Here is a 27,407-nt window from a genome sequence, read left to right as displayed (position 1 = left end):
ATGAACAAGGACATCACGGAGGTTCTGTATGTGGTTTTATAGGCCACGACGAGGTCGGAATCGTCACTTCACCGATGGCGACCGCCGGGATGCAATGGCGACGGTGAAGTGAGCTAGGGCGTGAATCTTGATGCTCCTGGATAGGCTCGGACGCAGAAAGGATTGGGCGAGGTTCTGAGGGACTCGTTGACGTTCGACGACGTCCTTAACCTCAACGAGAACGTGGCCGAGCTCGCCGTCGTCGTGTCGTCTGCGGGGAAGAAGAAGAAACTTCTTTTCTTCCTCGCCAAAATGGTACGGGAACTAGGTGGCTTTGTTGGTGGGCTGGGCTGCGGTGCTAGGCCAAGGCTGGGCTGTCCATGGGCTACGGTGGCCTGCTTCGGTCCAACAGGTAAGCTCCTCACTCTTTTCTCTTTTCTATTTTATTTTCTGTTTTCTATTTGTGATTTGAATTCAAATTTTGATTCTGGTTTTGCTTTGCAGTTTCTAAAACATTTGAGTATCAAGACAACTTGATAATCATGCTTACTGCATGGTTTTGTTGTTTAAACAAATATTGTATTTTGATTAGAGTGACACTTTGTGAGTTTTAATTAAAATGGAAATGGTTAAGATATTGATCTCCATTCTTTTATAATTTAGGAACCATTTCTGTTTAAATGATTTGAAAATTTATCACATGTGCATGATGAACACATTCTATTTTTCTAGTGCTTAACCATAGTGATCATTCACATATAATTTAATTCTGGCTAGGGTTCAACAAATGGTAAAGGAAATGGAATTGGTTCATGATTTTATGTGAATGATCGTTCTTAAGGTTTAAGAAGATGATTTGGATATTGGTTTCACTCTACTCACCAAATGATATTTAGTCCTAAGTACATATGGCTTAGTTTATGCTTGTGATCCATGATGCACAAGTTAGAACATATTATTTTATGTGGATTGGATCCTATGTGAAAAGGTTTAGGATTTTGGTAATGCTTCACTAGTTGAAGTATAAATAGGCATGAGGCATGGCAAGGTTCTACTTATAATCCAAAGTGATACTTGGATTGAAATGCAAAGGTGATCTAGGGTTTTAGTGGTGATCACCCATGTGATACACAATTAGTATTTGGATATGGGCATAAGCTAGGGTTATGCTAAATTGGCTAGGGTTACTCCTCACTTAATTGGGACTCATACATAAAGACAATGCTAGGTTTGTCTCTAATGTTCGGATAAACAAGGTTTAGGTTTAATGCCCTAACTCCTCCATACAAGGCATGAGGATTGGTTTGGGGTGAACTACTAGTGATATACTTATTATTTTATGTGATAGATGAGATCTATTAATCATACGTGTTTAACTTATCATCTATGTCTACAAGGTATAATCATGCATTAGACAAGATCCACTCATTCCTCACCAATCCCTCTTTAATATTCCTCTCATCACACTCATCCTAGATTCATAGGGTTTATAATTAATACCAAATTGTGATGATTATGGAAATGGTTTCCTAAGGTATTGCTATTGGAATAGGGTTCTCACCTCCAAGATCAAATGTTCTCTTGAACAACTAAGTATAGTACTATTCTAGTATTCTTGTATGGACATGGCTATGGTTATTATTATATCTTCTCTCACTTCTCAATATCTTGGAATAGCCTAAGGTCCTACTTAAGAGATGATGATATGATCCTTTAAAAATATGGTCTGCCTAGGAATTCTACATTGGTAACTTATGTAGCTTGTTCTTCAGGAAATCTGATTAACCTGCATCTTGTGGTATGCCTCCACCTCCTAGCTTCTTCATCTTGATCCTAGCTAATTCACATGGAAGGTCTCAAGTGTTTGGTTTTCTTGTATCATGGTACAAGATGTCCAAATGGATGAAGGGTGTGGCTCTATTTATAGGCTTGGGCAAGCTCTAGTATCATGACACATAGGTGGTGACTCTTGTGTTGGTTTGATGAGTAAGGTGATTGGTTGTCATGCCCTCATCCATAGCAATCCTTTGAGCATGAGATGGCAAAGCTTGGGATGCAAGTCATGTAGATATTTTCATCCTATGTGGCAAGATCATTATCCTCTCATATGATTTATTTTTGGAGAGCCAAGTGGCATTTGCAACTAAATATCTTGTGGATGGTTTTATTATTGTGGATGAGTCATCATACCATCTTTGATTGGATTTACATTATAATATTGGTCAAAAGGTTAAGGTTGAAGGTTATTCCTCAATTTTTGGATAATTGGGTTTGATTTCACCAAGGCATGATCATATGAGTTTCAAAATACTCATAGTTAGTTTTATTCAAATAGTGTGGACTATAATTCGTAATGTAAATGGATTTAGTTTTATGATATTCCATGTATTTAATAAGTTATGATTTAAATAAGAATGTGTGGTTTTTATGCACTTTAAACCCTGTGGTTTACCTTATTTGGTAATAAGTTTAGAAGTGAATTAATTTACACACAAAGGTAGTTGCTAACTTTTAAGTGTTAATAAGTTAGGGTTTGATTCTTAAAGAATGTGTTTTGTAAATCTAATTCCATTTGATCTAATCCATAGATCAAATCATCTCTACTCAAAACAAGGTTTTAACAAAGATCTCAGTGAAGTTTATAGCGCTTGACTTGATGATCTACTTCAATTCCAGCAAGTCAAGTGAAACTTCAGTTACTGTGGTAAGTTTTATTTGAAAGCGCGAAAATTCCCCGGATTTTCTATGCATGAATGCAATGCACACTTTGATGTTCTCTCATTTTGTTGCCTCTAAACCTGGGATATTACATAAAATTTTCAGGAAAATCATTGAGTATAAATACAATACCTCTCCCAGTATTTTGTGGATTAATCCCATTGCTTCTTCTTCCCCTTTTTGGAAAGGGTTAACTTGGGGTGCCCCTTCCATTCGTTGTTGTTACAGTTGGAAAGTTGGTAATGGTAAGACAGTCCTTTTTTTGCTTGATACTTGGCTGGCTGGAGGTGCACTCAAAACAATTTTTTGGGACTTGTTTTCTATTTGTGATGAACTTGCAGCTAGAGTTTCGGATGTTTTAGTTGGGGATGAGATTCACTTTCCTTTCCGTCGGTGTTTTGATTCAATCATGATGGGTAAGTGGCAAGATTTGTGCTCCTTGCTACACACTACGGAAACCAGTCAAGGTGCCGATGGCCAGATCCTGTGCCGATGGCAAAATATCGGGGCCGTCGGCACATGACTCATTTTGGTCAGTCCAGCAGGTCAGCCGTCGGTACAGGTAAACCGTCGGCACATGAAGGTCTGTGCCGACGGCAACCTTCGGCACAGCCTCTCCGCCGTGACGGCGAGCTAACAACGTCAGGCCTGTGTCGACGGCAAAGCCGTCGGCAAAGCCGTCGGCATATATTTCAGCCCTGTGCCGACGGCAAAGCCGTCGGCATAGCTATTTTCCATTTTACCACATTAATCTTAAAAAAATTATACCTAAATCATTATAATTCAGAAAAATACAAATAATATATCACAATTTTTAGAAAAATAAGTTCTATCTTGGAAAAATATCAAACTTGAAATATTTAAAATGAAAAAGATCTTCATGCCCGCCGTTTTGAATATAGTTTGAAACGGGCATAAAAAATTCGAAAACGATCCAAACAATGTGAAACCTTCGCGTGGTGTCATATTATGTGTCATAGTTGCAAGAAAAAATATTAAAGTTGGAAAATTGCGAACATCACAAAAAATCCTTCACAAACTGAGCTATCATGTTCGAGGTTTCAAGACATTTAGGTCAAACGACTATGTTATGGATAGAATCGCTGCATAGTTTGTGATAATATGTCCATATTGTTCACACATGTGCATATTGAGATGTCTTACGATATTGCAGGAGGAAGTTTTCCATTTCATCGCACGAAAAAACCATTTTCCATTTTTAAGGTGCCGAAAACGGGGTGTTTTGTGAAGCAACCACCAAATTAAAGATTCACATTGGTACCAACACGTTTTTTAAAAATACTAGACCAACTAAGATGCAAAATTTATCAACCGGTGTATCTGGAACCTTTCTGTCCACCCCTCGTAAAAAAGACAAATTCCTGCCGAATCGGTAGGAGGCCGACCAGATTTGAACTAAAGGTACATGATATATTGCTCAAAATTTTTTGTAAAAATCATTTTTAGATTCACAACTTGCTATTTCATCAGAGATCCAGTGCAAGTTTGGCCAGCTCCTTGATACGTCTCCGACGTATCGATAATTTCTTATGTTCCATGCCACATTATTGATGTTATCTACATGTTTTATGCACACTTTATGTCATATTCGTGCATTTTCTGGAACTAACCTATTAACAAGATGCCGAAGTGCCAGTTGCTGTTTTCTGCTGTTTTTGGTTTCAGAAATCCTAGTAAGGAAATATTCTCGGAATTGGACGAAATCAAAGCCCAGGGGCCTATTTTCTCACGAAGCTTCCAGAAGTCCGAAGGAGAGACGAAGAGGGGCCACGGAGGGGCCACACTATAGGGCGGCGCGGCCCCCCCCTTGGCCGCGCCGGCCTGTGGTGTGGGGCCCCCGTGCCGCCTCTTGACCTGCCCTTTCGCCTATAAAAAGTCTCCGTGACGAAAACCCCAGTACCGAGAACCACGATACGGAAAACCTTCCAGAGACGCCGCCGCCGCCGATCCCATCTCGGGGGATCCAGGAGATCGCCTCCGGCACCCTGCCGGAGAGGGGAATCATCTCCCGGAGGACTCTACGCCGCCATGGTCGCCTCCGGTGTGATGTGTGAGTAGTCTACCCCTGGACTATGGGTTCATAGCAGTAGCTAGATGGTTGTCTTCTCCCCATTGTGCTATCATTGTCGGATCTTGTGAGCTGCCTAACATGATCAAGATCATCTATCGGTAATTCTATATGTTGCGTTTGTTGGGATCCGATGAATAGAGAATACTTGTTATGTTGATTATCAAAGTTATATCTATGTGTTGTTTATGATCTTGCATGCTCTCCGTTATTAGTAGATGCTCTGGCCAAGTTGATGCTAGTAACTCCAAGAGGGAGTATTTATGCTCGATAGTGGGTTCATGTCTCCGTGAATCTGGAGGGGTGACAAGAACCTCTAAGGTTATGGATGTGCTGTTGCCACTAGGGATAAAACATTAGTGCTATGTTCAAGGATGTAGTCACTAGTTACATTACGCGCAATACTTAATGCAATTGTCTGTTGTTAGCAACTTAATACTGGAGGGGGTTCGGATGATAACCTGAAGGTGGACTTTTTAGGCATAGATGAAGTTGGATGGCGGTCTATGTACTTTGTCGTAATGCCCAATTAAATCTCACTATACTCATCATGATATGTATGTGCATGGTCATGCTCTCTTTATTTGTCAATTGCCCAACTGTAATTTGTTCACCCAACATGCTGTTTATCTTATGGGAGAGACACCTCTAGTGAACTGTGGACCCCGGTCCAATTCTCTTTACTGAAATACAACCTACTGCAATACTTGTTCTACTATTTTCTGCAAACAATCATCTTCCACACAATACGGTTAATCCTTTGTTACAGCAAGCCGGTGAGATTGACAACCTCACTGTTTCGTTGGGGCAAAGTACTTTGGTTGTGTTGTGCAGGTTCCACGTTGGCGCCGGAATCCCTGGTGTTGCGCCGCACTACATCTCGCCGCCATCAACCTTCAACGTGCTTCTTGGCTCCTCCTGGTTCGATAAACCTTGGTTTCTTTCTGAGGGAAAACTTGCTGCTGTGCGCATCATACCTTCCTCTTGGGGTTCCCAACGAACGTGTGAGTTACACGCCATCAAGCTCTTTTTCTGGCGCCGTTGCCGGGGAGATCAAGACACGCTGCAAGGGGAGTCTCCACTTCTCAATCTCTTTACTTTGATTTTGTCTTGCTTAGTTTTATTTACTACTTTGTTTGCTGCACTAAATCAAAATACAAAAAAATTAGTTGCTAGTTTTACTTTATTTGCTATCTTGTTTGCTATATCAAAAACACAAAAAAAATTAGTTACTTGCATTTACTTTATCTAGTTTGCTTTATTTACTGTTGCTAAAATGGCCAACCCTGAAAATACTAAGTTGTGTGACTTCACAACCACAAATAATAATGATTTCTTATGCACACCTATTGCTCCACCTGCTACTACAGCAGAATTCTTTGAAATTAAACCTGCTTTACTGAATCTTGTTATGCGAGAGCAATTTTCTGGTGTTAGTTCTGATGATGCTGCTGCCCATCTTAATAATTTTGTTGAATTATGTGAAATGCAAAAGTATAAGGATGTAGATGGTGACATTATAAAATTAAAATTGTTCCCTTTCTCATTAAGAGGAAGAGCTAAAGATTGGTTGTTATCTCTGCCTAAGAATAGTATTGATTCATGGATTAAATGCAAGGATGCTTTTATTGGTAGATATTATCCCCCTGCTAAAATTATATCTTTGAGGAGTAGCATAATGAATTTTAAACAATTAGATACTGAACATGTTGCTCAAGCTTGGGAAAGAATGAAATCTCTGGTTAAAAATTGCCCAACCCATGGACTGACTACTTGGATGATCATCCAAACCTTCTATGCAGGACTAAATTTTTCTTCACGGAATTTATTGGATTCAGCTGCTGGAGGTACCTTTATGTCCATCACTCTTGGTGAAGCAACAAAGCTTCTTGATAATATGATGATCAACTACTCTGAATGGCACACGGAAAGAGCTTCACAAGGTAAGAAGGTAAATTCTGTCGAAGAAACCTCTTCCTTGAGTGATAAGATTGATGCTATTATGTCTATGCTTGTGAATGATAGGACTAATATTGATCCTAATAATGTTCCATTAGCTTCATTGGTTGCACAAGAAGAACATGTTGATGTAAACTTCATTAAAAATAATAATTTCAACAGCAATGCTTACCGGAACAATTCTAGTAACAACTATAGGCCATATCCTTATAATAATGGCAACGGCTATGGTAATTCTTATGGGAATTCTTACAACAATAGTAGGAGTTCACCCCCTGGACTTGAAGCCATGCTTAAAGAATTTATTAGTACACAAACTGCTTTTAACAAATCTGTTGAAGAAAAGCTTGGGAAAATTGATATACTTGCTTCTAAAGTCGATAGTCTTACTCACGATGTTGATCTTTTGAAATCAAAAGTTTTACCTAATGAGAATCATCATAATAAAATTACTACTACAGCAAATGCCATTCAAGTTAGAATTAATGAGAATATAAGATTAATGGCTGAACTGCGTGCTAGGTGGGATAGAGAAGAAAATGAAAAACTAGCTAAAGAGAAGAATATAGCTAAAGTTTGGACTATTACCACCACTAGTAATGCTAATGCTACACATGTTGCTGCACCTCCTACTCATACTAATAAAAGAATTGGTGTTAGCAATGTTTCCACTTCGAATGCAAAGCGCGAAAAACTGCCTGAAATCGCTAAAGCTGCTGAAACTACTGTGATAAAGCTGCTGAAATTTTTTCCAACATTGGGGATGATGATCCCATTGCTTTAGATTATAATGGTTTGAATTTTGATGATTGCCACATCTCTGAAGTTATAAAGTTCTTGCAAAAACTTGCTAAAAGTCCTAATGCTAGTGCTATAAATTTGGCTTTCACGCATCATATTACAAATGCTCTCATAAAAGCTAGAGAAGAGAAACTAGAGCGTGAAGCCTCTATTCCTAAAAAGTTAGAGGATGGTTGGGAGCCCATCATTAAGATGAAGATTAAAGATTTTGATTGTAAAGCTTTATGTGATCTTGGTGCAAGTATCTCTGTTATGCCTAAGAAAATTTATAATATGCTTGACTTGCCACCGCTGAAAAATTGTTATTTGGATGTTAATCTTGCTGATTATTCTACAAAGAAACCTTTGGGTAAAGTTGATAATGTTCGCATTACCATTAACAATAACCTGGTTCCCATTGATTTTGTTGTCTTGGATATTGATTGCAATGCATCTTGTCCCATTATATTGGGAAGACCTTTTCTTCGAACTGTTGGTGCTATCATTGATATGAAGGAAGGTAATATAAAATATCAATTTCCTCTCAAGAAAGGTATGGAACACTTCCCTAGAAAGAGAATGAAGGTACCTTTTGATTCTATTATGAGAACAAATTATGATGTTGACACTTCGTCTCTTGATAATACTTGATACACACTTTCTGCGCCTAGCTGAAAGGCGTTAAAGAAAAGCGCTTATGGGAGACAACCCATGTTTTACCTACAGTACTTTGTTTTTATTTTGTGTCTTGGAAGTTGTTTACTACTGTAGCAACCTCTCCTTATCTTAGTTTTGTGTTTTGTTGTACCAAGTTAAGCCGTTGATAGAAAAGTAAGTACTAGATTTGGATTACTGCACAGTTCCAGATTTCTTTGCTGTCACGAATCTGGGTCCACCTCCCTGTAGGTAACTCAGAAAATTAAGCCAATTTACGTGCGTGATCCTCAGATATGTACGCAACTTTCATTCAATTTGAGCATTTTCATTTGAGCAAGTCTGGTGCCATTTTAAAATTCGTCAATACGAACTGTTCTGTTTTGACAGATTCTGCCTTTTATTTCGCATTGCCTCTTTCGCTATGTTGGATGAATTTCTTTGATCCACTAATGTCCAGTAGCATTATGCAATGTCCAGAAGTGTTAAGAATGATTGTGTCACCTCTGAATATGTCAATTTATATTGCGCACTAACCCTCTAATGAGTTGTTTCGAGTTTGGTGTGGAGGAAGTTTTCAAGGATCAAGAGAGGAGTATGATGCAACATGATCAAGGAGAGTGAAAGCTCTAAGCTTGGGGATGCACCCGGTGGTTCACCCCTGCATATATCAAGAAGACTCAAGCGTCTAAGCTTGGGGATGCCCAAGGCATCCCCTTCTTCATCGACAACATTATCAGGTTCCTCCCCTGAAACTATATTTTTATTCCATCACATCTTATGTGCTTTTTCTTGGAGCGTCAGTTTGTTTTTGTTTTTGTTTTGTTTGAATAAAATGGATCCTAGCATTCACTTTATGGGAGAGAGACACGCTCCGCTGTAGCATATGGACAAGTATGTCCTTGGTTTCTACTCATAGTATTCATGGCGAAGTTTCTTCTTCGTTAAATTGTTATATGGTTGGAATTGGAAAATGATACATGTAGTAATTGCTATAAATGTCTTGGGTAATGTGATACTTGGCAATTGTTGTGCTCATGTTTAAGCTCTTGCATCATATGCTTTGCACCCATTAATGAAGAAATACATAGAGCATGCTAAAATTTGGTTTGCATATTTGGGTTCTCTAAGGTCTAGATAATTTCTAGTATTGAGTTTAAACAACAAGGAAGACGGTGTAGAGTCTTATAATGTTTTCAATATGTCTTTTATGTGAGTTTTGCTGCACCGGTTCATCCTTGTGTTTGTTTCAAATAAGCCTTGCTAGCCTAAACCTTGTATCGAGAGGGAATACTTCTCATGCATCCAAAATATTTGAGCCAACCACTATGCCATTTGTGTCCACCATACCTACCTACTACATGGTATTTTCCGCCATTCCAAAGTAAATTGCTTGAGTGCTACCTTTAAAATTCCATCATTCACCTTTGCAATATATAGCTCATGGGAAAAATAGCTTAAAAACTATTGTGGTATTGAATATGTAATTATGCACTTTATCTCTTATTAAGTTGCTTGTTGTGCGATAACCATGTTTACTGGGGACGCCATCAACTATTCATTGGTTGAATTTCATGTGAGTTGCTATGCATGTTCGTCTTGTCTGAAGTAAGGGCGATCTACACTGAGTTGAATGGTTTGAGCATGCATATTGTGAGAGAAGAACATTGGGCCGCTAACTAAAGCCATGATCCATGGTGGAAGTTTCAGTTTTGGACAAACATCCTCAAATCTCTAATGAGAAAATTATTAATTGTTGTTGAATGCTTAAAGCATTAAAAGAGGAGTCCATTATCTGTTGTCTATGTTGTCCCGGTATGGATGTCTAAGTTGAGAATAATCAAAAGCGAGAAATCCAAATGCGAGCTTTCTCCTTAGACCTTTGTACAGGCGGCATAGAGGTACCCCTTTGTGATACTTGGTTAAAGCATATGTATTGCGGTGATAATCCAGGTAGTCCAAGCTAATTAGGACAAGGTGCGGGCACTATTGGTACACTATGCATGAGGCTTGCAACTTATAAGATATAATTTACATGATGCATATGCTTTATTACTACCGTTGACAAAATTGTTTCATGTTTTCAAAATCAAAGCTCTAGCACAAATATAGCAATCGATGCTTTTCCTCTATGAGGACCATTCTTTTACTTTCAATGTTGAGTCAGTTCACCTATTTCTCTCCACCTCAAGAAGCAAACACTTGTGTGAACTGTGCATTGATTCCTACATACTTGCTTATTGCACTTATTATATTACTCTATGTTGACAATATCCATGAGATATACATGTTACAAGTTGAAAGCAACCGCTGAAACTTAATCTTCTTTTGTGTTGTTTCAATGCTTTTACTTTGAATTATTGCTTGATGAGTTAACTCTTATGCAAGACTTATTGATGCTTGTCTTGAAGTGCTATTCATGAAAAGTCTTTGCTTTATGATTCACTTGTTTACTCATGTCATATACATTGTTTTGATCGCTGCATTCACTACATATGCTTTACAAATAGTATGATCAAGATTATGATGGCATGTCACTCCAGAAATTATCTGTGTTATCGTTTTACCTGCTCGGCACGAGCAGAACTAAGCTTGGGGATGCTGATACGTCTCCGATGTATCGATAATTTCTTATGTTCCATGCCACATTATTGATGTTATCTACATGTTTTATGCACACTTTATGTCATATTCGTGCATTTTCTGGAACTAACCTATTAACAAGATGCCGAAGTGCCAGTTGTTGTTTTCTGCTGTTTTTGGTTTCAGAAATCCTAGTAAGGAAATATTCTCGGAATTGGACGAAATCAAAGCCCAGGGGCCTATTTTCTCACGAAGCTTCCAGAAGTCCGAAGGAGAGACGAAGAGGGGCCACGGAGGGGCCACACTATAGGGCGGCGTGGCCCCCCCCTTGGCCGCGCCGGCCTGTGGTGTGGGGCCCCCGTGCCGCCTCTTGACCTGCCCTTTCGCCTATAAAAAGTCTCCGTGACGAAAACCCCGCATCGAGAACCACGATACGGAAAACCTTCCGAGACGCCGCCGCCGCCGATCCCATCTCGGGGATCCAGGAGATCGCCTCCGGCACCCTGCCGGAGAGGGGAATCATCTCCCGGAGGACTCTACGCCGCCATGGTCGCCTCCGGTGTGATGTGTGAGTAGTCTACCCCTGGACTATGGGTCCATAGCAGTAGCTAGATGGTTGTCTTCTCCCCATTGTGCTATCATTGTCGGATCTTGTGAGCTGCCTAACATGATCAAGATCATCTATCTGTAATTCTATATGTTGCGTTTGTTGGGATCCGATGAATAGAGAATACTTGTTATGTTGATTATCAAAGTTATATCTATGTGTTGTTTATGATCTTGCATGCTCTCCGTTATTAGTAGATGCTCTGGCCAAGTTGATGCTAGTAACTCCAAGAGGGAGTATTTATGCTCGATAGTGGGTTCATGTCTCCGTGAATCTGGAGGGGTGACAAGAACCTCTAAGGTTATGGATGTGCTGTTGCCACTAGGGATAAAACATTAGTGCTATGTTCAAGGATGTAGTCACTAGTTACATTACGCGCAATACTTAATGCAATTGTCTGTTGTTAGCAACTTAATACTGGAGGGGGTTCGGATGATAACCTGAAGGTGGACTTTTTAGGCATAGATGCAGTTGGATGGCGGTCTATGTACTTTGTCGTAATGCCCAATTAAATCTCACTATACTCATCATGATATGTATGTGCATGGTCATGCTCTCTTTATTTGTCAATTGCCCAACTGTAATTTGTTCACCCAACATGCTGTTTATCTTATGGGAGAGACACCTCTAGTGAACTGTGGACCCCGGTCCAATTCTCTTTACTGAAATACAACCTACTGCAATACTTGTTCTACTATTTTCTGCAAACAATCATCTTCCACACAATACGGTTAATCCTTTGTTACAGCAAGCCGGTGAGATTGACAACCTCACTGTTTCGTTGGGGCAAAGTACTTTGGTTGTGTTGTGCAGGTTCCACGTTGGCGCCGGAATCCCTGGTGTTGCGCCGCACTACATCTCGCCGCCATCAACCTTCAACGTGCTTCTTGGCTCCTCCTGGTTCGATAAACCTTGGTTTCTTTCTGAGGGAAAACTTGCTGCTGTGCGCATCATACCTTCCTCTTGGGGTTCCCAACGAACGTGTGAGTTACACGCCATCCGGTGCAAGTTTGGCGAGCCTCAACCCCAGGCAAAGGATCTTCATGCTCGCCGTTTTGAATATAGTTTGAAACGGGCATAAAATATTCGAAAACGATCCAAACAATGTGAAACCTTCGCGTGGTGTCATATTATGTGTCATAGTTGCAAGAAAAAATATTAAAGTTGGAAAATTGCGAACATCACAAAAAATCCTTCACAAAAAGAGCTATCATGTTCGAGGTTTCATGACATTTAGGTCAAACGACCATGTTATGGATAGAATCGCGGCATAGTTTGTGATAATGTGCCCATATTGTGCACACATGTGCATCTTGGGATGTCTTACGATATTGCAGGAGGAAGTTTTCCATTTTATCGCATGAAAAAACCATTTTCCATTTTTGAGGTGCCGAAAACGGGGTGTTTTGTGAAGCAACCACCAAATTAAAGATTCAAATTGGTACCAACACATTTTTAAAAAATACTAGACCAACTAAGATGCAAAATTTCTCAACCGGTGTATCCGGAACCTTTCTGTCCACCCTCATGAAAAAGACAAATTCCTGCCGAATCGGCAGGAGGCCGACCAGATTTGAACTAAAGGTACATGATATATTGCTCAATTTTTTTTGTAAAAATCATTTTTAGATTCACAACATGCTATTTCATGAGAGATCCGGTGCAAGTTTGGCGAGCCTCAACCCCAGGCAAAGGATTTTCATGCTCGCAGTTTTGAATATAGTTTGAAACGGGCATAAAATATTCGAAAACGATCCAAACAATGTGAAACCTTTGTGTGGTGTCATATTATGTGTCATAGTTGCAAGAAAAAATATTAAAGTTGGAAAATTGCGAACATCACAAAAAATCCTTCACAAAATGAGCTATCATGTTCGAGGTTTAATGATATTTAGGTCAAACGACCATGTTATGGATAGAATTGCGACATAGTTTGTGATAATATGCCCATATTATGCATACATGTGCATATTGGGATGTCTTATGATATTGCAGGAGGAAGTTTTCCATTTTATTGCATGAAAAAACCATTTTCCATTTTTGAGGTGCCGAAAACGGGGTGTTTTATGAAGCAACCACCAAATTAAAGATTCACATTGGTACCAACACATTTTTAAAAAATACTAGACAAACTAAGATGCAAAATTTCCCAACCGGTGTATCTGGAACTTTTACGTCCATCCCTCATGAAAAAGACAAATTCCTGCCGAATCGGTAGGAGGCCGGCCAGATTTGAAATACTGGTACATGATCTAATGCTCAAGATTTTTTCGAAAAATTATTTTTAGATTCAAAATATGATATAAATGTCATATTTGGATTCCTCTCATTTTTCTGATCGATTTAGACATATTATTTGTCAATTTTTGATTTACAGATTTAAAGATATTAATTATTCCATATTAAATAAAAAAGAAAAAATAAATCATTTTATTGTCCATTTGAATTCAAGATTAATATACTTATTCTTGTAGTTTATGTAGGTATTTTTTTGGAATTCAAAAAATAATGATGTGCAACATCAAGTAATAAGGGTTAATAGTATTGATATGGTATTATTGTCAACAAGGTGTCATTTCTTTCATGGAATCTAGTCTAAATGGAACCAAGAAGTTAAGCGTGCTAGGGGTGGAGTAGTGTGAGGATGGGTGACTGACCGGGAAGTTTGACCATGAGTGGAATTTGACCTAATATTAAGTGTAGTTAGAGTTAAAATGGTGCATGTGAGAGATTAAAAAAAATATTTTTTTTTTTTGAAAAAATTCGAGCCAGAATTACCAAACGGCGTTATTTCTATGCTGATGGCTTTGCCGTCGGCACAGGATGCTGTGCCGACGGTCAGCCTGTGCCGACGGCTCCTTTGCCTGTGCCGAGGCGATATTGTGCCGACGGCGGCTGCCGTCGGCACAAGGCTGTGCCGAAGGCAAAGCAAGCTGTGCCGACGGCCGCCGGCTGTCGGCGCCTTGACTGGTTCCCGTAGTGACATTCTGTGTCTCTTTCCCAGGATAGAGATACTCCGGTTTGGAGCTTGGTGGCTTCAGGCGAATACTCTGTTAATTCTTTTTACAAAAGGATTAATGATGGTGGTGTTAGAATACCATATTTGACCTCTATTTGGAATAATCAAATTCCTGGGCGGGTGCATGTGTTTTTGTGGCTTTTCGCTCAGAATCGCTTGCTGGCCCGTGATAATCTAGCGAAATGTCGCACAGTTCATGATGTTTCTTATCTCTTTTGTGTCGAAAATGAATCTATTGATCATCTATTCTTTGAATGTGTAGTTGCTAAGCAAATGTGGCTAATGATCAGTGAGATTTTTGATGGAAGATGTTTATCTAGCACTGATGCTATGTTTCATATTTGGCTTGGAAACAACCCCATCTACAGTATAACTTCTGCTGCCTTCCTTTGGTCCTTATGGAAAATTCGGAATGGTATGTGTTTTCAGGAAAAACAATGGTCAAGTTTAATGGTGGTTTGGCATCATGCAACAGCGATGCTGAGAAGATGGCGACCATTGCTCAAAGAACGGCATTCGCGGTTGATGGACAGGAACTTGCAGCTGCTGAACTTCAAAAGGGGAGAATTACTGCGAATTGCTTGGCTGGATTGAAGATTGATGCAGAGCGCCGGCAGTTTTTCATGACAACACTGACTGGTTCTTGAGTTAGCTTCTGTCTTTGCTGGCATGGCTGTAATGAAGTAGAATTTTAGTTCTGGAAGTGTAATAAGTAGTGCACAAAACATAGCTGGGAGTTTGGATCCCTTTGCTGGCTTTGAGTACCCTCGACACTATTTCTAGCCACGTACTTCTGTATCATGGCTAAAGGTGAATGACATTGCCAAATAATTGAGTAAGAAATAATATTTTCTTGCAGAACCACGGCGATAACAGAAGAAATAATATTTTCCTCTCCATCATTATTTGTTACGCAGGTTTAAGAAAGTATTAGTACATCAATACCTGCCCCCAGATTTGATGTCAACTTCAGAAAGAACAGGTGGGTACAAACCAGTAATCCTTCGAAGAAACAATTTAAGAAGCAAAATATTTACCTCTATCTATCTTTATCCTACGTTGTGAGTAATCCATTTGCAAGTTGAGCCCAACTTAGTGCCATGTTATTTTATATGAGATTTCCAACCTATTGGTGATATTGTAAGGTTCGAGCCCTGCAGTCAGATATCGGAACATAGTTTAACTTGAAAAAAATCCAAGATTTCTTTGGAAGAAACTGAACCCTAAATTTCTGTAACGATAGCCCAGCTGGATTCCTTCCACAACACGTTCATGTACGAGAGTCTATCTCAGGTACGTTTTAATTCCCCGAGTTGTTATATGGAATGCAAGCCTACTGAGAGATATCATACCTAGCCCATCCTCCAGGCATTACCCTAGGATGTTCTTCCTACAGGTTGCTAATGCCGACTGCCCCTGTCATCGCTGAGATTGATTGACCCAGTAATTTCTCAGTGGAAAAACTAGGCTATGTTAATTCGGCGTATTTTAAAGATAGTAATGAAGCAATACTTTTGGCGACCTGAAGAATCTTCGATCTAACCCCCTTTTTATTCATCGGCAGGTCAATAATCCTCAATTGATGACTTTCACCAGCACAAATATATGCCTCCGACAATGAAGCAACGAGACTCACCAGCTCTTCCTTAATACCAGAAGCATCCATGTATGCACTAAAGTTAATCTGTGTAGTTTTTATTTTTCCTACATCGTCATGAAACTGCTGTATGATAAAAAAAACTGAAAACACCATAGTTTGGTAAAAATATGTAAATTATACTTCATGACCCACTTAATTTTTGCCATTAATTCTGACAGACCATATTACCACCGAAATATTATTCATTTATTCTGGTAATTTTACAGATACAAAATTTGCAAGTAGATCATGTTCACGATGCTGAATATATTTCAGACTAACCAACAATATAACTTGGTACATCTATCTTGAATGCGCCTATTTACAACCTTATATGTCTCGAAAAAACTGCATAAATCTTTTCCATCCAATGATAAAACTAAAAATGGCGTGTCCCTTATAATTTGGCCAGTCCATGGAACATATGCCAATTGAATTTGATTTTGCTGAGTCCAGTACTATGTTGATCTGTTCGTTGCAGTACCTAGGAGTTTATATTTCGGGGTATATCTTGAAAAAAATCTGAGTAGAAGAAAACAATATTTTCACATGTAAACAACTACATATCAGTGTGTAGAACTAAACAGGAAAACTCTTATTATTGTCATCGGTCTCTTATTGTGGACGCAAATGCATATCACTTACATAGTCTTCAGAAGTAAAAATCATATAAGAAAATAACATTTTCACATGGAAAATACTACATATCACAGTGCAGACCAAAACTGGAAAAAAGTTCTCATTATTGGCATGTCCAATTGTGGATACAATTTTATTTCACTTGCATTCTTTTTTTGAATTCAAAAACTTATTATTTTATCTATACAAATAATAATAAGTAACCAAAAATATGGACGTTCATGCTTATTGCATATGTTTTCCTCCATAATATAATTGATAAAAGTCGATGAGATAATCTGAAATAAGGAAGCTGACACTTACCTTAGTGTGGACCGTGGATAAGTGCTTTTTGTGACTTCAATACTGCGGGAAGGCCATAAATAAAATATATCCATAGTCCAACTATTGTGTAAGAATCTAATATTGACATATAATCTATAAAAATGCCACCATTTATATAAAGTATCATTTCTAAAGGTGGAAATCCTAAATCATATTCCAATATTTTGACGCCAGAAGGAAGAAAAGTCAAAGAGTATGAGCCGGAAAACATGCAACATCAGCAAATAAACTTACATGAATAGGATGCATACATGTACCACCTAATAACCACTTTACATTCTCATATTTTAAAATGGTATGTTGAGTATATAAAGTTATCCTCATTTATCTCTATTATTACTAAATTTGTTTAAAAAAATTAATATCCATTATTTTTAGTTTACATTATTGCTAGCCCGGGTAGGTGCACGGGTTGACGACTAGTGACATCCTAATTAACATGCATGAATGATGCCCGTCAAATATGTATACGTTGGCTATAGATTTTTTATTGTTGCTCAGCTTTTGCTGATGTGGAGCTGTGTGACATGGTGAGACTCATAAATCAACCCCGCAGAAAAGGGAAAAACGGACTTCGATATAGGCCTAGTTCTGCAATGGTGCCGTCTAGGCATGATATATAGCAAGCCGTGCTGGCGGCTTGCGATTAACCTGGGGAAAGAGCGAAGCCATCCAAACTACATTAGTAGAAAACATGCTTTATGTTTGAAGCTGTCCGGATTTTTAGCATCGGTTGTGCTACGAATCCAGATTAAAGGGTGTATTAGTACCGGTTCGAGAGGTCAGGGCTTTAGCACGAATTCGTGCGGGACTTTAGCACCGGTTCGTGCCACGAATCAGTGCTAAAGGGTTGGCGTCAGCCACGTGGCCTTTAGGACCGGTTCGTGACACGAACTGGTGTAAAAAGATTACCCTTTAGTCAATTTTTAGATTCACAAAATTTCAAATGGAAATATAAAAGCATGAAGATTTTTAGTTTTTGCTAAAATTCAAGATTTTATATTTTATATTTTAAAAAAAATTAAATTAGTAATTCCTTCATGCATAAAGATTATTATTATACTTAACCATAATGGTTAGCCAATGTTTGGCTTTTCAAATTTTCAGGTTTTTGCAATTTTTTTAAAATATTGTTTATTTATTTATTCAAGATTACTATTACATTATTACATTTGTTTATTAAAAGAATTATTTAAAATTCAAACAATTAAGAAGTGTGATATCCTAACCAACATGTTAATAGGATTGATAAGATATTAGTATCAATAACATGCGCGCGAAGGTGCTGGATTAGTGGGAGGATGTGTTACCGAGCGGGAAGTTTGACCACGGAGTAAATAATTTGACTAGAGATTAAGTGTAGTTAGAGGCTAAACTTGTTAAATAACTAAAATACTAGAAATTCTTATTATAATAGAAAAAAAGTGGAAAATAATAAGAAAAATGGATAAAAAAATGGATAAAAAAATGGCACGGGGTAGCGGGTTCTATCGCGGCAGCGTTTTGAGGCATTTTTCCTGCCGCGGCAGATCCTTTAGCACCGGTTTAAGTTATGAACCGGTGCTAAAGATCCTCCCGCCCGGGTGCTCGGCAGCCGCCACGTGGTACCCCTTTAGCACCGGTTCACAACACAACCGGTGCTAAAGGAGGGAGGTTTTAGCATCGATTGTGTTGCATCGATTGGGCAACCGATGCTAAAGCCCCTTACGAACCAATGCTAATGCCCCATTTTCTACTAGTGGCATTTTAGAAAATAAAAAGTGTCCAACTTAGTCTACTTGTGGGTGAAATGCGGACATATATGGACCACTATCTATATGGAATGGTCTACGTTTCTAACGGTGATGTTAGAGTATACGTACGGTTTAGGTAGTTTAGGATAGAGATAGATCTCGTGTCTTGTCTTGCACTTCAAGATAATCCCTGTACGCCTATATATACTCGCCCATGAGGCTCAATAATACATCCAACATATTCCGCATATCTCTCTCCCTCTCTATCGTTCTACATGGTATCAGAGCGGCGCCGACCTTGACCTAGCCACCGCACGCGCTTCTGCCCGCGCCGCCCCTGGGGAGGTCAATCTCCATGGCCTACTCCGGGGGCCGCGCAACCCGTATGAGGGTCTGTTCGCCGATCTGTTCGTTCGCCAACCGGGCGGATGAGCGGGGCCCCCTGGACAACCGGGACTGTGGCCGACTGGTCCGACCCAGCAGCCGGTTTGACCGGGACTGTGGCCGGCTGGTCCGTCCAGTAGCCGGTCCGACCAGGACCTGGCCCGACCGGGCCGGTCGTAGAGCCGGTTGACCGGGTCTGGCACCGCCTCCATCTACCATGGGGCACGCCTGCACGCGATGCACATGGGACGCCGTTTGCATCGCAGCCGGCCGCCTTCGTCTGCACGGTCTCCATCGCCGGTTCGTCTTCGCCGTCATCGCCCAGGACATCAACGACAACGTCGCGAATGACTCCGATCTGCGGCGCGTAGTCCACGCCATGGCACACGTAGCGCCGCCGTCGGTCTGATCAACCGACCCCGCACACGTCTCCGCCAAGCACGTCCCCGAGCACGCGCATACCACCGATTGAGCATCAGGTTGCCGCTGCGTCGCCCCTTCGGGTCGCAACACCGCCGCCTTTGGTCCACGCTGCTAGCCAACGACGCGCCTTCTGATGCGCGTACGTCGCTGGTGGCGTCCTGCCGCTGCACCGACTCGCGCCCTGCAGCTACGCCGGCCCTCAGGCCGTGGCGTCGCCGCACGCGGTCACCTTCGCCGTCCCCCGCGCATCGACGTCCGAGGCCACCACAGCGCCGCACCTTCGGCGCGGTCGCCTCCGTCCGCGCATGGTCTTCGTTGGGTCTTCCTCGCCTACTCCGTGTACCGCCACCGCGCCTCCACCTCAGGTCGCCGTTGGGCTCGCCAACCACTTCAGGTCGCGCTGGGCTCGTCGATCACCACAACGCCCGTCTAGGCGTCCAGCATGACCACCCCTGGTCACCTCTGGGTTAGCCGCCTTCTACGTCTTCGTTCACTACAGCTTTGCCGCCAGCGTCCTCGCCTCTTCCCCGACTACGTCACCTGCTTCTCTACTCTGACACCCGTCATCGAGACTCGCCTCTTCACCGACTACACCACCTGCTCCTCTACTCCGACACCCGTCGTCGAGACCTCCTCTACTAGTCTACTCCGACATGGCGCGCACTTTGTAATGTTCCCTACCCCCGCACGCCCGGTACTGGCAACACCGGATACGTGCCTTCGTCCCCGACGCGTCCCCGGGCCTGGCAAGCTCGGACCGGCGCCTCGTCTTCATCGGCTTCGACGACGTCTTCATCGGCATCGCCTCTACAATTGCTTCGACGCGTCACCGCCGAGTTCTTCTATGTGTACTCGGTTCTGGCAAAACCAAAGTATGCCTTCGTCCCCGACGTGCGCCTGGTTCTAACAAAACCATGGTTGCACTTCGTCCTCGACAGCCCAGACTGCATCGACTTCGGCATCGACCATCTCCACGACTGCCTCGGCGCGTCTCCGTCACTCTGCTCGCACACCACCTCGCCTGCTGCTACATCGACACCGGCACCCGGCTACGACATCGACCACGGCACCCCCCTCGCACGGCTACCCCGACCAAAGTTGCAGCACCCACACACTCTCGGCTACCTCGACATCGGCACAAAGGGCTATTACCTGGCATGAGCACATCGGCTTCTTCTACAATCCAAGCATCCGCAACGCGACACCGTCCACGATGCTCCCGCTATTACTGCGGGGGAGTGTCAGCCTTCTGGGGTCCACTTCGGTTTATCTCCAGTCTGACCGTCCACGTCGTTCATGTTGTTCACGACGCTCCCGCTACGACTGCGGGGGAAGTGTTAGAGTATACGTACGGTTTAGGTAGTCTAGGATAGAGATAGATCTCGTGTCTTGTCTTGCACTCCAAGATAATCCCTGTACGCCTATATATACTCGCCCATGAGGCTCAATAATACATCCAACATATTTCGCATATCTCTCTCCCTCTCTATCGTTCTACAGGTGATTCTCTTCTAAAAAATAATAAAAATTACTAAAAAATTTGAAAAAAATTACACTTAGCCAACGATGTACAGTACTACCACGGAAGTTTACAATACAAAATTAATTATATTTTCAGCAAAACAAACATAGTAAATTTGCACAAGTTTGGAATAAAATTTGTGGGCCACGTCCCATGTGTAGGGACCAATAAGTTGCCAGAGTCACACTCTCGTTCATCAACTATTTTCTTGCATGCTTTTGTGAAGCTGGACACGCGGATGTTATCTGCCCACACATAAAATGATCTCGAATTTGCTCCCGGAATGCGGTTGTGCAGAAAAAAAAGGATAATTTTAATTTTTCGTTCATCGTTAGAGCTCGGCTTTAGGCCGTGCGGACAGCAACATTCACCAAATGTTCGTATGATGTGCTCTGTTGGAGATGGCCTTATAAGGACAATACTATGAATTTGTTAATACGCATTTTACTCCAGAGAAAGTGGTCGTCATTTCGTTTTCATTCTTGAAAGTACCATTCATTCATTCCTTTTTCACCAAACAATAATTTTCTTGTTGTTCAGAAAAACTAGCATGGTGGCTCCCGGCGTCGGCGGTGAAATGGGTAGGTGGCGATGATGTCGATGTTTTTGTGTGAAGGAGAATAATGCGATATTTTAGTAAAGGGAGGGGAAAGTTACTCGTTTCTAGGTGCGTGGCGGTCCACTTTTAGGTGGGATCATTCTAATTTTTAGTGGGACCACCGAAAACCTTGCAGGAACACAAAAAACATGGTGAGACCCTGGTATAAGAGCTTTATCGCATTTAGTCGCCACAAAGGAAAAGATGGCGGTGATTAATGACGCGTCGTCCTTGCTGAGTGTTGAGAATGTCCATCCGCCGGTCGAAATATTTTTAGCTTGTGTTGTTCAAAATAATCGGCCACATAATTGGGAGTTTTATTTATATAGTGTCGTGGTATCGTCACGGCATATGCCATAGGGTGGCTAATCGAAGTGGTTCCTGAGGGATCTCACGGCGGTATCCGGAAGCGGGTATGGGCACGAGCGACACGGCGACGTACCCAGGTTCGAGGCCCTCCGGTGGAGGTAAAACCTCTACTCCTGCTATGAGTGTATATGATGATCACACAGTACAGTGGTGCTCCTAGAGCTGTGTCCGGCTGGCCCTGAGAGGCTAAGGAAGACGATGGTCTCTCTCATAGGGCAGCTCTGTAGGTAGGTGAAAGCAATAAAATGATCGATCCTCCTCGCACTAGAGGGGTAGTGCGGCTTATATAGGCACCGGCACTTTACACATAAGACCCTATAGTCTACTGGCCGGCTTGGCCGGCTTCGGCTTCCGCTCCTTCCCGAGGTGGTGACGTCAGGAGTGGTTGAGCATCGTGGCCTGTCCCATCCGGCTGCCACGGTCAGCGGTATGGAGGAGGTGTCCCTGTCGCCGTCAGCCACTGTAGCCAGTACGGATCGTCGTAAGCTCTGACGGCCTGTCCAGCGCGTGGCACTATTGCTCCACAGTGCCCCGCGCTTTATGGAAGATGGAGTCAGCGTGGACTTTGGGAACCCGGATCACCAACCCGGTTCCTTCGAGTGCAAGACTCGCCAGCCTCGAGTCGGTCTGAGGCACAAACCCCAGTCGGATATGGCTTGTAGAAGCCGGCCCAGCTACAGCATTGGTGGCCGCAGCCAGGCCGACTAGGACCTAGAGCCAACCGGCTTCCGGACCAGCCGGCCACGGCGCCAGCCGGCTGCTCCTCAGCCGGCCTTGCCGCGAGCCGGCCAGTGGCCAGCCGGCTGCTCCGCGTCCATTGCCCTATCCGGGGTCTTCCCCCCGACATTAGCCCCCGAAGCTGGCAAGGTCCTGCGTTTAGAAGGACCTAGGCAGGTTTTCCCGGCTTCTCGAATATATTAGACGGCACTTGGAGGGGCCGACTGAGAATTTCCATTCAGCCGGCTGCGCCCTCATCCGGCTCGTTCCTGCCGGCTGCTTCCCAGCCGGCCGCTTTTTACACTTGTACAGTTTTTGCTTTCTTGCAAGATCTGACGGCGCCTCCGCCTTGCTGATGAATTTTGGCTTGAGTGGAACTTTTGGTCCGGCTCCGGCTTGCGGCGCGCCGGAGTCTCCGCCGCCTCGGGTCCTGCGCCCGACTTGACGGGTCTGACGCCTGGCCCGGTGGTCGGTTCGTCTGGTCACATCAATGTTCCCCCGGATCCGGTGCGGTAGTGGGCGACGTGGTGTGGCCGTTTTCGGTAACCGTCGTGGACGTGGGAGGAGTTACGGCGCAGTTACGGCGCAGTAAATCCGGCGACGTGGGAGGAGTTACGGCCCACGACCGCCACTTGGAGGCCAACCGCCCGCGTCGGGTGGCTATAAATGCCGCGGGGGGGCGCCTCGAGGCGGCCACTTGCCATTTCTTCTTCCTCGCACTCTTGCTCCCATCGCTATCCTCTGCGCGCTCGAGCTCGCTGCTGCTCCGGCGAACATCTTCCGCTGGCGAACTCCGGCGGGCGAATCTCCACCGATCCGCCGCCGCCACCCCGCCAATCCGGCGCCACGGGGCCGCGCGTCTCGACGGAGCGTCCTCAGCCGCCGCTGTCGCCGCCGCGATCGCAAGGTTCTTCCTCGCCGTTCAGCCTCTCCTGGTCATCTTCTTCCTCGACCTCGTCAATGGCGTCCCCCAGTGGATCGTGGAGGGGCTCCTACATGCGGGAGGACGACATCGAGCGCCTGGTACGCCTCCGGCGAGTCCCGCAGTCGGTCATCACGCGGGTGCCCGGCGAGGAGACGGAGCCCGAGCCGAGGAACGGCGAGCGCGTCGTCTTCGGCGCGCACCTCGACCGCGGGCTGGGTCTGCCGGCTTCGCCGTTCTTCCGGCAATTCCTCGACCACTTCGGCCTTCAGCCGCACCACCTGCCGGCCAACGCGTGCGTCCTCCTGAGCTGCTTCGTAGCGTTCATGGAGGCTTACGCCGGCTTGTGGCCCGACATCGACTTCTGGAGCCGGCTCTTCTTCTTGAAGGCGCAGACCAACGACGGCCGCCTGCGAGCCTGCGGCGCCGCCTCGATCTACACCCGGCCTGGTACGCCTTTCCCCAAGATCCCCACCGTCGACTCGGTGAAGAACTGGCAAATGTCATTCTTCTATGTGCGCAACGAGGGGGAGCTCGTCGACCGGATCAACCTGCCGGAGTTCAATCCGGCTCCTCCGATCGGCCGGATCAATCTGAGCCACAACGCCCGCTCGACGGACCAGAACGCCGAGGTGAACCTGCTCTGGGATCTCCTGGCGACAGCCACCGCTGGCGGGCTGACTGCCGAAGATCTTCTCTGCACCATCGCCGAGCGCCGGGTGCTGCCGCTCCAGATGCGCACCCACAAGATCGGGCACATGTCCGGCCGGTTCGATCCGAACCGGACGTCCAAGGTGCCGCTCACCAAGGCCCAGGTGGCCAGCCGGGTGAACCACATCACCAAGGCGAACCTGGCGGAGGACTGGAGCTACGGGCTGGTGCCCTGCGACAGGAACCATCCACCGGCGCGGGTAAGCTTCGTGTCTTTGCCATTTTCCGGCTTGCGGCTGCGAGGCCGACTTCCTTTTTCTTCTGCCGACTTCCGGCTATGCTCATGTTTTTCTGTCTTTCTAGGTTTTTGAGCGCCGAACGCCGAGGACGGCGACCCGGCGACGAAGAGGTGGACGCCGGATCTCGTCGATCCGGCTGACCAAGCCGGCGACCATGCCGGCGACGACGACCTGCCGCAGGCGCCTGATCTAGGCGGCCGTGGGGAGCACAATCCGCCCCTTCACTCGTAGCACCAGGAGGAGGAGGAGCCGGCGACGTCCGGCACGGGGCCAATCCCCGCCGTGCCTCTGCGCACGAGGCCGCCAAGCGCCACGGCGACTTCGGCGCCCAAGGGCACAAAGAGAGCCGGCTCCACCGCCGCCGCGGAGTCGAGGGCGAAGAAACAGCGCCGGCATCAGCCGAAGAAGGTCCCGGAGCAAGCCGGGTGAGCTCTCTCTCTCTTTTTCTTGTTTGATTCCTTTTCTTTCCTTACTTTTGTGCTTATTATCTTTCTGTTTATCCGGCTAGGGCCCCTATCAAGTTTGCCCAGGGCGGCGGCTCCCGGCAAGCTCCACGCGTGGTGTCGCCGCTTCCGCGCCAGAGGAGGGAGCAGACGCCACAGCCTTCCTCGCGCGCACCTACGCCGCCGCCGCCGCCTGCGACAGGGGCGTCTTCCTTTGCCGTGCCGCTGGCCTCCGCGCCCGATCGCGGCATGCGGGTCGAACCAACGCGGCAGCCGACGCTGGACGACATGTTCCCGCGCCGGACGCCTCTTCTGGACCCAGCCGCTGGGGCCGGGCGGGGCATGCCGCCTTCAGCCGGGGCCGGAGCCGGCAGGGCTGCTCCTAGGACTGGCGCTGGCAGGGCCGCGCCGCCTGCGGCCGGAGCCGGCAGCAGGCCCACCATGGTGGAGTTGGACGAGAGTCCGGAGGCGCCCTGTGCGCCGGAGACAACCGGGCCGGCTGGGCCATCCGCTGCGCCGGAGCGACGCCGCCGCCGCAGCCGACGAGGGACGAGCCGACCAGGCAGGAGCCGGCGAGGGACGAGCCGGCGCGCACGGAGGGCGCCGACTCGCGCGCGCTGGTGAGGACGGAGGGCGCAGCGGGCCCGTCTGAGGGCCTTCATGTGGCCAAGGGTGCCCGGCTGGTGGCTGTGCCGTCCGCCTCCGACTCCAGCTTCGGCTCGGCAGGAACCATGGAGAGGGCATGGCATCAGGCGAACTCCTGCGAGGTACTCAGCCGGGAGGGGCAGCCTGGCACGGCGCCCATGAAGATGCTTTTCTCCGGCTATCGGGCCAGCCTCAAGACCAAGGCCGCCGAGACCCTTGCCCAGCTGGCGACGCTGGAGGATGCTGAGAAGGTGTGTTTTCTTTTCTTCTGCGATTTTCTTGTCCTGGTAGCCCTCCGAGACGTGGGCCGGCTGCCTGAAGCCGGCTCAGGTTTCGTCTAAACAACTGATTCTTTCAGACGGTTGAGGAGCGGCGCACCCTCTTGTACAACCAGGTGGTGACCAGCTACCACCGGGCCAAGATCGAGCGGGCCGCCTTGGCTCGTGAGCTGGAGGTCGTCAAGGGTGAGCTCTACGCTTCTTTCGACTTGATGTCTTATTTTCTTTTTAATCTTGGTTGGCTGATATTTCTTTCCGGCCGCCCCGCAGCTGAAGCCGCCAAAGTCCCGCAGCTGGAGTCGGATCTCCGAGCCGCTCGCGCGCAGTGCGCCGAGAGCGAGGAGGCGGGCCGATCCGCCGCCGGCAAGCTCAAGCTGGCTGAGCAGGAGCTGACACGGCTGCGCCTGCTGGAGAAGAACCACATCACCGAGCTCAACTCCCTCAGGACGGCGGAGAAGGAGAAGGTGGATGATCTGAGCCGGCGGCTGTCGGAGGTGGAGAAGCAGCGGCTTGCGCTGCAGGAGGAGGTCACTGCCAAGTCCACGGAGCTGACGGCTACCGCCAAGCGTTGGACCGACGATTTCAGCGCGCTTGATCGCGGCTTGGCGGGTGAGTGCATCTTTATGTTCCTTCCCTTTGCCGGCTTTCGGCTGTCGACTGCCGACTTTCGTTGGTAGCCGGCAGCAGAAACTTCTTATTTCTTCGCTACCCTCATCTTCGGGCTGGCGGCAGTCGGTTCTTGCCGGCTGCCGCCAGGCTTTTCCTTTTGGTTTAGGACTTCGAAAATTTGCATTTTTCAGCTTATTTCGGCTTTGATGGTTTCTGACTTGCTTCTTCTTCTTGCAGCGGCCTTCCCGGAGACGCAGGAGGCGGCTTTGGCAGCCGTTGGCGTCGCGCGCGATTCCAGGAGGCGGGAAACCGGCGAGGGCAGCTCGGAGTACTTCTCCATGGAGGACCATCTGGCGTCCATGGCTGCCCGCATCGAGCCCGTCACCAAGCTCGGCTGGGAGCTGCGGAAGGCGGCCGAAGAGCTGGTGCCCATGCTGTGGCCTGGGGAGGCGGCGCCGCAAGACATCTCCGGCCTCATCTCCTCGATGGAGCAGGCGCCGGACCGCTTCCTCGACTGGAAAGAGTCGGCCACGCGCGCCGGTGCCGATATGGCGCTGTCCTTCGTCCTCTCCTGGTACAACGAGGTGGACCTGGGGCAGCTTGAGTTCCGGCGAGCCGGCGTGGAGGACAAGCTCCCAGCCGACTTCAAGGCCGCCCGCCTTGCTCGAGCCAGCACCATCGCCGACTTCGTCGACAAGACGCTCTTCGTCGCGGACCCGAACCCTCCTCCATCCGATGGAGAATACCTGGATGATGAGGAGGCGGAAGGTGTGCCTGAGGACGACCCGGCCGCCGGCTCCACTGATGCCCCTCCGGCTTAGATT

General features: G+C 45.7%; 1 protein-coding gene across 1 annotated transcript; it reads left to right on the top strand.

Moving 5' to 3' along the window:
- On the top strand, window positions 1-27,407 carry LOC139833856 (uncharacterized). Its single transcript, XM_071824213.1, has 7 exons — window positions 1-33; window positions 145-391; window positions 14,818-15,027; window positions 25,538-25,947; window positions 26,055-26,160; window positions 26,245-26,583; window positions 26,821-27,407. The coding sequence occupies exons 1-7, from the start codon at window positions 1-3 to the stop codon at window positions 27,402-27,404; spliced, it is 1,929 nt and encodes a 642-aa protein (XP_071680314.1). The 3' UTR covers window positions 27,405-27,407.

This window comes from Lolium perenne, chromosome 1, assembly GCF_019359855.2.
Source record: "Lolium perenne isolate Kyuss_39 chromosome 1, Kyuss_2.0, whole genome shotgun sequence".
Lineage (NCBI taxonomy): Eukaryota > Viridiplantae > Streptophyta > Magnoliopsida > Poales > Poaceae > Lolium > Lolium perenne.
The sequence above is the reverse complement of the archived record's forward strand: the minus strand, read 5'-3'. Positions and strand labels throughout refer to the sequence as shown.

Coding starts and splice junctions, on each gene's coding strand:
- LOC139833856 (XM_071824213.1), top strand. CDS start 1: ATGAACAAGGACATCACGGAGGTTCTGTATGTG. Junction 15,028..25,537: donor TTTCATGACAACACTGACTG/GTTCTTGAGTTA, acceptor TGTGCGCCGGAG/ACAACCGGGCCGGCTGGGCC. Junction 26,584..26,820: donor GCTTGATCGCGGCTTGGCGG/GTGAGTGCATCT, acceptor TTCTTCTTGCAG/CGGCCTTCCCGGAGACGCAG.